Source organism: Cetorhinus maximus, chromosome 8 (genome assembly GCF_964194155.1).
Source record: "Cetorhinus maximus chromosome 8, sCetMax3.hap1.1, whole genome shotgun sequence".
Lineage (NCBI taxonomy): Eukaryota > Metazoa > Chordata > Chondrichthyes > Lamniformes > Cetorhinidae > Cetorhinus > Cetorhinus maximus.
The window spans coordinates 92,569,231-92,583,367 of record NC_135886.1 but is presented as its reverse complement, the minus strand read 5'-3'; the positions used below and the strand labels follow the sequence as shown (position 1 = coordinate 92,583,367).

General features: G+C 40.9%; 1 protein-coding gene across 7 annotated transcripts in view; it reads right to left on the bottom strand.

Annotated features, from left to right (window-relative positions):
• diaph2 (diaphanous-related formin 2) overlaps nucleotides 1-14,137 on the bottom strand; it is an 855,920-nt gene that overhangs the window by 579,582 nt on the left and 262,201 nt on the right. For all 7 annotated transcript variants that reach the window (XM_078547238.1, XM_078547236.1, XM_078547234.1 and 4 more), the window contains 3 exons: nucleotides 11,981-12,050; nucleotides 6,470-6,606; nucleotides 5,202-5,310 (listed from right to left, as the gene is read on the bottom strand). In XM_078547238.1, coding sequence (XP_078403364.1) covers nucleotides 5,202-5,310; nucleotides 6,470-6,606; nucleotides 11,981-12,050 — 316 coding nt within the window. The remainder of the gene's footprint in view (nucleotides 1-5,201; nucleotides 5,311-6,469; nucleotides 6,607-11,980; nucleotides 12,051-14,137) is intronic.

Genomic DNA, 14,137 nt, shown 5'->3' with positions numbered 1-14,137 from the left:
CTTCAACAGATGAATTGAGTAGAAATACTATGGAGGCCCATTACATGGCAGAATTTTGCAATGAATTTTTCATGTAAATATTCACAACAGGTGGCTATGGTCCAAGTCCAGAACCAGTCACATTGACTCAGAAGTCTATAGTGCACCTAGGGCAATTAAGCTGATATGATAAACAACCATAATACAGTAAAATTCCTAAAGAGTATTTCAACTACATTGAGAAAGACACAAAAGAAATGAAAGAGAACTAGGCATGGTTTTAGTTTATTCTAGTTTATAGAAAACTTTATAGACTATTTAGTTTATAGAAAACCTTCTTAAATGGATTGATTGTTCATGAGCAAAGCAAATTTTATAATATTAAAATATTATTATAATTATAATATTAAATTAAATTAAATTATAATATTTCATAATATTAAAAAATGAGGGACAAACCTGAATTATTGTCCAGTGGGAACAAATACCATGAAGAGAAAACAACATGGAGATGAGACAAAATATTTGCTAACAAATCTATCAGAATTTTGAGGTGGCAAACTAAATTAGTTGGCGAAAATTATTTAACTTACCTGAGTTTTCAGTTGAAATTTCATGATGCCCAGTTTATGATCTTTCAAAGATGGCTTAAACTCGTGGAGCTTAACAACAATTCAGCTAGCTCACTGAAACTGGCTTGGCAATAGAAAGCAAGGCACTGAGATGGAATGGGAAAAAAGTTCCAGAGAACAAGAATGACTAATGGGAGTTCTGCAGAAATCTGTTATAGGTCCCCTGCTGTTAGTACTTTATAAATGATAGAGGTGGGTACTTTCCATAATACTATAAAATCTATATGTGATACTGGGCTAGATGGTCAGCTGAATAGTCTAAGGAAGATTTGATAGCACACAAGGAGATCCAGATCATTTAAATAAAGAGGGTAAGGAACAACAGATGGGCTTCAATTCAGAAAAATGTAAGGTAACTCACTTTGGAACAAAAAACATGAAACATGCATATAAAAACTTAAGAAAAAGCAGCAGGAGCCTCATGGCTGATCTGCCCCAGGCCTCTACTCCTCTTTCGTGCCAGCTCCTCACAGCCCTCAACTCCCCAATATTTCAAAAATCTATCTACCTCCTCTTTAAATACCTTCAGTGATCTAGCCTCCACAACTCTCTGGGGTAGAGAATTCCAGACATCCGTCACCCTCTGAGAGAAGAAGTTCCTTCATATCTCAGTTTTAAATGAGTGTCCCTTTATTCTGTAACTATGTCCCCTAGTTTGAGATTCCCCCACTAGTGGAAACATCTTCTCAACATCTACCCTGTCAAGCCCCCTCAGAATCTTGTACGTTTTCAATAAGATCACCCCTCATTCTTCTAAACTCTAATGAATAAATGCTTAACCTGTTTAGCCATTCTTGATAAGTCAACCTCTTCATCCCAGGAATCAGCATGGTGAATCTCTTTTGAACTGCCTCCAATGCCAGTATGTCCTTTCTTAAATATGGGGACCAAAACTGTGCACAGTTCTCCAGGTGCGGCCTCACCAACACCCTGTACAGTAGTAACAGGACTTCCCTACTTTTTAAACCTCAACCCCCTAGTATTACAGGTAAAAATTCCATCTGCCTTCACTAATGTATATTCATCATCAAGAGAATAAGAATTTTGATGCGATGAGTGGTCATTCATCGAGAATATCTGCCACCTTGAAGCTTATTAGCCAAGGTCATCAATTGTTGGAATTGTTTAAAGGCATTTAATAAGCAAAACAAGGTATTCGGTATCAGAAATTAGACAGCAGCAACATTCAGAACGTCATGTGCAAATTGGGCATTATACCTCAAAAAAACACCAGTGGGTCAAAGAGTAATCAGAATGATTTCAGAACTTATAAATTCTGAGTGATAAAACGTGGCATGCAAAGCTGTACTTCTCATCATTGCAGAAAGGAAGATAAAAAGTATGAGGGATCAGCTAACTCTTCAGCTTGGACTATGATCACAAAACTAGAAAATACAGAAGTGCAAAATTAATAAGCCTAAAATGTAGAATAAAATTGCAATGCACCAGCTCCTTAAAAGAAAAACTGAATAAATATCTAGTTTACTAATCAGAATAATAATAAACATAGGCAATTAAATATTTCACAGTGATGATTCCTATGCTGCTGAGATGAGAATCATCTTTGCAATTGGTCACTTCTGATAAGTGAGAGTTGGAAGATTAGATTAATATCCTGGTATTGTGACCTTGGATGGTCCAGGGGAAATTTCAAGGATTTTTTTATTTTGAGATGCTATCTCTGATTTGTTCCTAAAATTAATCTGAATAGATAGATCTCATGACAGAGAAAATGGATCTAGGTTCCATAATCAAAGGACGTGTTAGCAGAAATTTCTCTTTCTAGTGGTAAACTTGTTCTACATTCTATCCTAACAGCATTAGGGCTCTTTAAAAATCAGAACACATGGAAAAGCAAATACATTCAAAACTACAGTATTTCGCCAGAGAGAATTCTGATGAGCAATTTATCTGGATAGGCAAATGAAGTCTATTCAAAGAAAAGATGAATGCAAGTCTTCCAGTGCTATTGTAAAGCCTTTAACATATCATGGTTTGAACAAAATGAGCCCTGGACAGCATTAACATATAAATAACTTGCCATACGAAAACAAGCTCTTCAAGGTGGTGAATAAGATGTGTGACAATGAATTTATACATGATGAGCATTTACTTTTAAATGTATCACATTTTTAGCTGGTATTTTCGAAATGGAAGAACCAGTGATTAGAAGTTTTCAGAATTCACCCACAAAGTGCCATAGATTCTTTCAGTAAGACATTTTCCACCCTCTCCCTTTAAGGAAGTTCTATTCCTTCATGGCAGGGCCATTTATTAAACAGTTGCCAAATGAGGCTAATTCTATTTCTATCATAAGATTCCAGGATTTTTGTTGACATTTTGAGGATCGTATGCCACGATGTGTGTTCATTTTTTCTATGAAAATCACAAGTTAACAGCCCTTTTCACAGTTGCATTGCATTAATATGGGTTGCCATGTCATCGAATTGTCTCTCTCCGCCCCGCTTTTCAATGCTAATATTCTCTTTTTCCCTCAAAAGAACATGGTTGTAAAAATATCCTAAAAGCAGTTATGTTGATTGAAAAGATGCAAGAAATAGTATGCTCCAATACTGGTGTCCAGTTCAGTGCATTATTTGGATACATACTAAATAATGTTGGTGCACACACAGTAAACTAGAAAAGATTAAATATCCTGGAGGTTTACAGTTGCTGAATACCAAACATCTGTCACTCAGAACTGGAGTTTGGTCACATTGAACACCCGGGGAAAACGTGTGGTGGGAAACACGAAGTGATGAGATTTTCAAAACATTGCCAAAAACCAGTGCTTGGCAATGCTGCCCAAGTGTGCACCATCCAATGAGATACCTATGTATGCAGTGTAATTGCAGTCTTTTTGACCTTTCATGTGAAATCTAACAAAATTGTTCAAGCCCCTAAACAGCCAAAGTGGAAGCATACTATGTGGAAGAGGCTCATATTTGCATGAGGATGACCTGATAAGATGGGCCATCTTTCTAACATATTCAGCACCCTCCACATCACATGCACTAAAAAAACAAAAGCCCCAGGAATGTGGGTACATAAGCCGACTCCTGCTACTAGCACACATTTATAAATTGAATTATCACACACAGGTGCCGAGGGCAAATTGTATACATTATCTGCCATAAATTTTCAAGATATTCAATCAGCAGCTGTGAAAGAACAAGTTACTAGTTTATTAGCTTTTCTGACAAAGGCAGCAGCAATGGGAAATGAGCCCTATTTTACAATCTCTTGCATGGAAACTGACTCTGCTGGGGTCTGAAATCATTTGAGACACTAAGGGCAGAATCTTTGGCTCAGCTAGTGGGGCCGGGGCCCGCTCGCCGAGACGTAAAATTACACGTGGTAACGTTGGGCGTGCTTCCCGACATCACCATGCGTCATTTAGATTTTCAGTTCAGCGGGCACGCAGCCGACTTGGTTGCCCACCCGCCGAACTGTCAAAGGCCTATTAAGGCCATTTAAAAAGCCAATAAAGCAATTAGCTGAGCTAACCGTCCAACCTTAAGGTTGGCGATTAGGCGAAGAGCCCAGGTGGCCTTCACATTTTTCATGGAACTTCATCCACAGGCAGGATGAAGTTTCATGAACGTTTTTAAGGTGTTTGAAAAATTTTTAATAAAATCAATGGACATGTTCCAGCCCATGTGCCAGTTTCACATGAGAGGACATGTCCTTAATTTTTTTTTTAAGCTTTCTTCAATGTTTTATAAGTGAAAGCATGCACGAAAGAGCGCACTCCCCGACTCAGGCAACCCCCCCCCCACCTCACCCACACAGGGAGCGCTCAGCATTTCCTGGCGCACTTCCGGGCACGCGTCACACTGGGCAGGCCTTAATTGGCCCGCCCACGTAAAATGGCAGTGCCCAGCCAATTGGGGGCGCCGATCAGCTGCGTGCCCACCCATGGCCGACCCCGCACAACCCCCCCAACGGGGAGAAAATTCTCCCCTAAATGTCATGTCTGACAAATTGATTTACTGGATTCTGTATAAAAATACAAAACTGTATAATCAACTTCACGAAAGAAGCCCAGATTTACATTCAACTTTGTGAGAAGGCAGCAAAAAGCACAATAATTTCCTGGCCAGATGGAAATAAGAAATTATCTTTAGTAGGAAACAAAGTGTGGATTAAAGGCAACTCAATCAACATAACAAATTAAGCAGCGTTGATCAGTGACCAGTATGATTTAAGCACAAGAGGAAAAACGATTTAAATTTGTTGGAAAGTCCCTAACAACTCAGATTTATAAATTCCAAAACAATGGTCCTTAGGAGAGAAAACTGAATTAGCACTCCAGCACACACAGGAAGCTGAATTTGGAAGAACAAAGGCTAAAGCTTCATAAAGTCTGCTATTTATGCTGTAGGTAGAAGGGCAAACAGGTATCAGAACATTATTTCCAAAGCAGTCCTGTCTGTGCCAAATATGAAATCTGGGTAAAGGTGTAGTCCTGCATTGCCAGTACTGACACACACAAATAATATTTCAAGTCAATCACTAAGGACAAAGTGCATAATCATGACATGTTCACGTCAATTAAGTTAGAGACTACATAGTGCAACAAACATTCACCTGCAGCTGAAGCGCTTCATGATTGTCCAGTCCTTCCACAATGGGTGCAAATCGTTCTCTGTTATTCTGCTCTGCAGCTGTGGTTATAGCTTCCAAGATTTTATCAAGGCTAAAGAATTAGGAAAAAGCCTTAGCAGCATGTTCATAAAATCACTTTCCATTTTAAGTCTTCTCTAATCACTATACATGTTCAAAATAAATATATAAACATTTATGATACACTGCTACACTCAAAATGCATTTTGAATGTAGCAGTGTATGGCGATAGAGGAAATCTGCTTCACATTAAAATAGTCATTTCTAATGAAACGAGCTATTTAAAATCAGTTAAACTACTACAATGCCTGCTAAGCTCAATCAGCAAAAACAGTACAATATGGTGCAGCAAATTGTTGTTTACAGCCTGTTGGGGGAATTAACATTAATTTGAATTTAATAAATACATTTCAAAATAACTATCTTCAAACATATATGTTTCAAAAGCCAGAAAGTAGAATCCAATACTACAAAACAAGAGAAGCTATTTCTGAAATGCTAATTAAAGATTACAATTCTATTTAGAAAGCTTTGTTTTCTTGCCGAATTACATTATTTTCACCTTTTGCAGAATCAAATTACACAAACACATCTATTTCCCTCTGACTAAATTTGAATGTTCTATCCCTGTTAACTTGAAGTGAAAGACAGAACAAAAAAATAATCACTTCTCATAGAACAAAATTTATTGGGTGAATCTTATTTCAAGTGAGATGATATCCATTGATAGATTTGTTTCAAATATTAAATCTATTTCTAATAATATAAACAAGTCAATAGGGAGCTAGTTAGCTAGATGGTTAGTGTGTGCATCAGAGTAACACCAACAACATGGTGTTCAATCCCCATTCCGAATGAGGTAGAATCAGGGCCTGCCCCCTTACTCTACTCCTTGTATAAACTCTCAGCATTTTGCCATGATTTGCAAAAAGTTGCCAAGGACCTGCCTTCAAGCAGAAAACTCAAGAAGAAGAAGAAGAAGAAGAAGAAACAAGTCAATGACAAATCAAAGCAAATTTATATAGTTTTTGTTTCTGAAAGTTCAATTAGTTAATGATATTCCCCACATGCTTTCCCTCCTCTCCCCGATCTCATCAAGAGACAGCATAATAAACAACAAATCAAGTACTCAAAAGAGTACAACTGAGATATTGTAAGAAAGCATTGAACTATTTTCCACAGAATAAAAGTACATGCATGAGTGTAGAAAACATAAAACATGTTTAACTTACATATTTTCTTCTCCAACAATGCAAATTGCAGAGAGAATTTTGACAATTTCTATCATCATGTTTGTTTGCTTTGGGTCAATCGCTCTTGCCAATAACAATAGGCTCCTTTCATCACCGAGTATTCTTTGTAAACCAAACTAAGTAGCAAACAAAAAATATAGATTAAAGGTTAGATGATGACTTTGATGAAATTATATTGTAGTGCTTTATCAACGTCTAACCATAACATTCACATAGGGAACTTTCATTCAAGCGAACAGAAACAGAGGGTGGAATTTTCCGTGCCCACTGGCGTCTGGCATCATGGTAGGCATGAGCAGACAATATGGCGGGAAGGCCAAAAATCGGTTTCATGACGTCGTGAAACCAGTTTGCGATTGTCTGCTCCGCCCGTCAATAACGGGCCAAGTTTCCTGCCTCCAGAAGTCGGGAACTTCAATTTAATACATCTGCATATCATTATAAGCCCTGTTCACCGGAATCATACCCCCATGCTGGATCATGCCGTGCACGTTTGCACGCCAATGTGTTTCAGAACTGAACATAAGCGACATGCACCTGATGAGCTGCACTTCACTCAGGACTTTCGGGCTTGTTTGCCTACCTTGCTTCGGGCAGCACTCACAGTCATCAGCACCTGGCTTCGCGGGCAGCACCACATCATTTTTAGGGGGACTCGTGGACAGGTCTCTACTTACTAGACCAGCTGTGAGGCGGGGGCAGCTTTTCAATGGGTTGCTTGGGGAAGAGGGAGATGTGTCCTCAGGCAAGGGGAGAGGCTGCAGGGTAGGGCATTACTGAGGAAGAGGGGTATCCCAGGGTGTGTGTAGGAACACATGTTGATCTGTGCAATCTGTGCCTCAAGAGGGTGAGAGCTGAGGAGGCAGTCTCCAGAGGAGATGAGGCCAGATGGATATGAGAGGGTGTGTGAGAAAGTGAGTGATGTCCCTTGAGCTGGCAGTGAGTGAGTTGCCAGTGAATGTGTGATGGCCTTGTGAGTGTGAGAGTTTAGAGTGATGAGATGGTTGCCTTACCCTGGAGGCACAGGTGAGTTCATTCATCCCTTTCTGCACTGGTTGGGGAACTTCTTCTGTGCAGCATTGGCACTGACCACCACTGCCAACGCCTCCCAAGGTGGAGTGGTGACGCTGATGGGCCTCTTGCAACCAGAACAGGGGCAGAGGACATTGCGGGGGGGCTCCAACGGTGTCCAGAAGGTGTCCCAGGATGCATTACTGAATTGGGGGGCTGCAGTGTTCTTACTTTTCGGGGTCATATCTTCTGTGCAGCAGGTCTAGGCTGGAAGCAAAGTGAGGTGTGTGTGCTGCTATACTTTAAATATGGCGTCTGGAGTGAGGAAGCGGCGAGGTGATGGCACGAAGGGCAAATCGGAGGCCGTATGCCAGCGAAGCGACATGTTTCCAGGAATGTATGATTAACGAGGTGGGATTGTGACGATATGGCTTGAAAGCTCGCTATTGCGGCCAGCAATAAAATGTCCTTTTTCCCTCACCCGCTACCGCATTTAGTGCAAATCTGGGAAGATTCAGCCCAGAGATAGTAATAAGGCACAAGATTTTCCTGAGCCATTGAACAATAACGTTCATCACTGAAGCTTGAAGAATTATAATGGTCTAGCAGCTTTAAAATTTTGTATCTGGCCACTGATTCAATCAAGTAACATCTCAAGGTGCATGCATAATTTGTCAAGTTAAGTTATTCTGCAATCACAATTCTTGCCAGATATGACTTAACCAGCAAGAAATGTAACTATTCTCTCTCATGGCCAAATTTCATTACCGTAGCTTTATTACATACATCAAGGTTTACTTATCTTCCTTTTCACCATTATAAATTGTCTCTTCATTATTTTTACTGCCAGCTACACAGTTATATCTTTCTCTTCTAGTCCTGCGATTGGCCGTCCAAGGCCACAGATTTGTCCTTTCTCAGCCGCCAACATCCTGTGGCCCTGCAATCATAGCTCACTAACACATACCATCCTTCTCTAACCCTTTAACATTTTCAATAGGAAAAGAGTAACTAAAGCTAGTGTTGGTCCTCTGGAGAAAGGTGCTGGGGAATTGATCATGGAAAACAATGAAATGGGTGAGGCAATGAACAGGTATTTTGCGTCTGCCTTCACTGTAGAAGACGTAGAAAGCTTCCCGAAGGTACTTGAAAATCAAGAGGTGAACAGGAGGGAGGAACTTAAAACAATCACCATCAGTAGGGAAAAGGTGCTGGGAAAACTATTAGGCCCAAAGGCTGACAATTTCCCAGGACCAGATGGCCTGCATCCTAGGGTCTTAAAAGAAGTGGCTGCAGAGATAGTAGGTGCATTGGTTATAATCTTCCAAAATTCCTTAGATTCTGGAAGGGCTCCAGTGGTTTGGAAAATAGCTAATATAATACTTTTAGTCAAGAAAGTAAGGAGGCAGAAATCAGGAAACTACAGGCCAGTGAACCTAACATCTGTCATAGGGAAATTGCTAAAATCCATCATTAAGGAGATTATAACAGAATACTTAGAAAATCATAATTTGATCAGGCAGAGGCAACATGGGTTTGTGAAAGGGAAATAATGTTTAACTAATTTATCAGAGTGTCTGAGGAAATAACAAGTAAGATGGATGAAGGAGAACCTGTAGATGTGGTGTACTTGGGTTTCCAGAATCCATTTGATAAGGTGCCACATCAAAGGTCACTACACAAGATATTACATGGTGCAGGGGTAACATATTAGCATGGATAAAGGATTGGTTAGCTAACAGGACTAGGAATAAATGGATTTTTTTCAGGTTGGCAAGCCGTAACAAGTGGTGTGCCACAGGGATTGGTGCTGAAGCCTCAACTATTTACAATCTACATCAATTATATGGATGAAGGGACGAATATATGGTAGCTAAAATTGCCAATGACACCAAGATAGTAAGTTGTCAAGAGGTAGAGTCTGCAAAGGGATACAGACAGGTTAAGTGAGTGGGCAAACATTTGGAAGATGGATTATAATGTGGGAAAATGTGAACTTGTCCACTTTGGCAGGAAGAATAGAAAAGCAATATACTATTTAAATGGAAAGAGATTGCAGAACTCAAATGGTACAGAGGGATCTGGGTGTCCTGGTACAAGAATAACAAAAAGTTAGTATGCAGGTACAGCAAGTGATTAGGAAGGCGAATAAATATTGGCATTTATTGTGAGCGGATGGAATATAAAAGTAGGGAAGTTTTATTGCAGCTGTATTCCAGATCACATCCAGAATACTGTGTACTGTTTTGGACTCCTTATTTGAAAAAATATATAATTGCATTAGAAGCAGTACAGATTCATTCCTGGGATGAGGGGCTTGTCTTATGAAGAAAGGCTGAACAGGTTGGGCCAATACCATTGGAATTTAGAAGAATGAGAGGTGATCTTATTGAAACATATAAGATCCTGAGGGGAATCGATTGGGTAGATATCAGGAGGATGCTTCCACTTGAGAGAGAGACTAGAACCAGGGGGTGCAGTTTAAGAATAAGAAGTCAACCGTTTAAGACAGAGGTGAGAAGAAATGTTTTCTCTCAAAGCTACATTAGTATCTGAAAGGCGCAGCAGGCTCAAAGGGCTGAATGGCCCACTCCTACTCCTGAGTCCGATGTAACAGCATTTATCATTCTTTGTCAATACCAATCCGTCTCTATGGCATAGCAGTTTCATGGTTCTACTGATACCTGTCTCAACATAGTCCTCATCCTCCTTCCATGTCCTGCAGTTACCTACAATTTTAACTGGAGTCCCATCCTTGTTACCCTCCTAATCATCATTTGCATGATCCCCTTGGCAAATCACCTTCACGGGCCAGCATCCATGTGAGAAGATCCAATTCTATCCCTCTGCTGCCACATTGACACCATGGGCATTACTACAATGTTTAGTTGCTGGTCTTATATCAAGTAGGGTAATTTAAAATTTCATTCTGCTCAAGTCAGCAAAGCCATATGACATCCACTTTAACTTCAATAAGCAACTACTTGGATTGCATGTGGCTCAAATCCTATTAACATCCTCAGGTTAAATGCAGTAGCATCTTGCGCAAGTCCAGTGCATCAGAAAGAATGCATTCACCTCTGGAACCTACCTCTTTCCACCACTGCTCAAGTCATACACTGAGCCTCAAGCATTTTCCCCACATACATACTTTACCTAAAATCTAAAAAACCGTGCCTGTTCCTCTTCCATACAAAGAACTACAAACCTCTCTCACCAGTTCCTGCCAAGCTACACAGGTTTAGTGTCCCAATGAATCAACTTCTAGATGCTTGCTTTCAACATCCACCAATATCCACCCCAATTTAAGCAATATTTCTCATACTGTGACCTAATGGAATGTTAGCCTTTGTCGCAAGAGGATTTGCGTACAGGAGCAGTGAAGTCTTGTTTCAATCGTATAATAGCTTGGTTAGACCGCACCTGGAGTGGTGTGTGCAGTTTTGGTCTGCTTACCTCAGAAAGGATATTATTGCCATAGAGGGAGTCTAATGAAGGTTCACCAGACTCGTTCCAAGGATGATGGGACTGTCCTATGGAGAGAGATTGGGGAAACTGGGCCTATGTTCTCTAAAGTTTCAAAGAATGAGAGGTGATCTCGTTGAAACCTACAAAATACTTAAAGGAATAGACAGGGTAGATGCAGGTAAGATGTTTCCCCTGGTTAGGGAGTCGACGACCAGGGGACACAATTTCAAAATAAGGGCGAAGCTACTTAGGACCGAGATGAGGAGAAGTTTCTTTACTCAGAGGGTTGTGAATCTTTAGAATTCTCTACCCCAGAGGGCCGTAGACATTCAGTCATTGAGTATATTTAAGGTAGAGATTGATAGATTTCTGATTAACAATAATGTAAAGGGTTATTGGGGATAGGCGGCATTGAAGTGTTCGATCAGCCATGATCGTATTCAATGGCGGAGCAGGCTCAACGGGCTGAATGGCCTTCTGTTCCTATGGTACTCTTTGCTGCTTTGACTCCAAATCATTCCTTGTGCCCCATTTCATCCAGTCCATGATCTAAGGTCAACCATTCAGTCTCAGAATGCTTTTCCATACGGCACGAGAGAATATTTTTCTTTTCTTCAAAGTACATTATTAAATATGTTAACCTTGTACTACACATAACAGATGTATAAAATTCAGCGGGTGCACTTACAGCTTTAGCAGTTTAAGTTTAAATATTGTAAAATTCATATTAAACATAGCTGGAATAGATATTGTGCATGATGCAACATATTACGGGATCCAAAATTCAAACATCAGACTGAAGTACAGCCAAATATTGGTCAGCATTAGCTTTTCGCCAATAACACCATAGATACATGCTACATAGAAGAGACTTTCTAAGTTGGATATATAACACTTCTTGTTAGGGAATAATGATTGATAGTGACTGGTTCTAAGGTAAAATTCTGAAATAGAATGATTTCCCTTACATGTTATTTTGATACATTGTGACTTGAAACATAAAGGTCTTACCTTGTTGTTCATAAATGCTTTCAGACATTGGATAAGCTTATGTTGGTTTCTTTTGTCAATCATTTCTTGTCTAGAGTAAAAACAAATACGAGGATGCATATTCTTCAAACAATAGTTCTCATGCTTTATTAAAACTTGAATAAATGAACTTCAATAATTTGTTTTAAATCTGAGATGGTTAGACAAAATATTCACACTAGTAGTATTTAAGATAGCAAGATGGTTTGATCGAATGCCCAGGGCATTGCAGACATGAGGTCTAGACCAAAGGCAGCATTCACGTCCAGCAGGACTAAAGGGTAACAATTAAAGAAGGATAAAGGGGAAATTTTAAGGAGTCCCTGCGGGCATGCTTCAGATAGATGGGGGGGGGGGGACACACAAATTAGGACAGGCAGCTAACCCACAGCATTCCCACCTACTCACAAGCAGTCCCCCTTAATACAGTGCGCAGGTAAGGCTTCAGCCAGCCCATGCAGCCTTAAGTGTATTGAGGCCCTTAACCGGCCAAGTAAAGGCAAGTTAAGGGCCTAATTCCATCATCCCCACCACCATAAGTCGGTGGGCATTGAAAGGCGGAGGAAAGAGGCCAGCCTGCTTTTTCACCAATGCTGGTGAAAAGGCAGGAAGGATTTGGGGTTGGGGGCAGTGGGGTAATTCCTTTGGGGGATGTCCTGTGTACATCAGGGGCACCCCCACCCCAAGATATTACCCTTCCCCCTTGTGTCTCCTCACCTGGCCTCCAAACCCCAACCCCACACCCTTTCCCCTCTTCCCTAAGGTCCCCAATCCCTTCATGTGCAAAAATCCCTGGAATTACCTTTCAGTCCAGCATCCATATTTGCCCTTCTTGGGGCTCCAGCAGCAAACGCTACTTGCTTCTGGCACTGCTGGGACTACTCAGCTACCAGCCAATCAGATTGGCCAGCAGCTCTTGAACACAGGACTTCCTGTTCCTGAAGGGCAGAAGTCCCACACTCACCTCATTAAGGCTACCCCTACCTAGCACATTAAAAGAAGGCTGCCCCCGCAGTGATAAAGTAGGTTAGTTCATGACTGACTTTTCTATTCGGGGGGAGCTGAAGTGTGGGTGCAAATGATATGCTGCCCCCACTCCCCTCCCACCAAGAAAATCCCATCATTTGGAAAGAGTACAAAAGTGTTTATTATGGAAATGTGAAGAGAATTGGGCTGAATAACTTGTTACCTAAAGCTCAAAATTCATAAAACCTGAATGAATAAATTTTAATATGCCTTGGTGCACTGGCACCAAAGTGAGACTAAGGGTGTGGGGAGCTGGAATTGAATTAAGCATCCTCAGCACCCTGAGGGAACATGGCACTGTAGAGGAACAAGCATAGGCTCAGACATTTACTGCACAGGAGGCCATTTAGCCCATCATGTCCATGCCAGTCAACAAAGATCTGACTACACTAATCCATTTTTCCAGCGCTTGGCCTGCAGCCCTGGAGGCTACGGCAATGCAAATGAATATCTAAATATTTCTTAAATGTTACGAGAGTTTCTGATTCAATCACCCTTTCAGGCAGTGAGTTCCAGACTCCCACCACCCTCTGGGTGAAGAAATTTCTCCTCAACTCCCCTCTTAGCCTTAAATCTATGCCCCCTGGTTATTGACCCCTCTACTAATGGAAAAAGTGCCTTCCTCTCCCACCTTATCTATACCCTTCATAATCTTATACACCTCTATCAGGTCCCTTCTCAGCCTTTGCTGCTCCAAGGAAAACAACCCCAGCCTATACAATCTTTCCTCATAGCTCAGACTCTCCAGCCCAGGCAGCATCCTGGTAAATCTGCTCTGCACCTTGTCCAGTCCAATCGCATCTTTCCTGTAATGTGGTGACCAGAACTGCACACGGTACTCCAGTTGTGGCCTAACCAGCATTTTATACAGTTCCAGCATAACTTCCCTGTTCTTGTATTCTATGCCTTGGCTAATAAAGGCAAGTATCCCATCTGTCTTCTTAACCACTTTATCTACCTGCCCTGTACCTTCAGGGATCTGTGGATATGCACACCAAGGTCCCTCTGATCTTCAGTGCTTTCCAGGGTCCTACCATTCATAGTGTAATCCCTTGCCTTTTTAGCCTTCCCCAAGTGCATTACCTCACACTTTTCCGGGCTGAGTTCCATTTA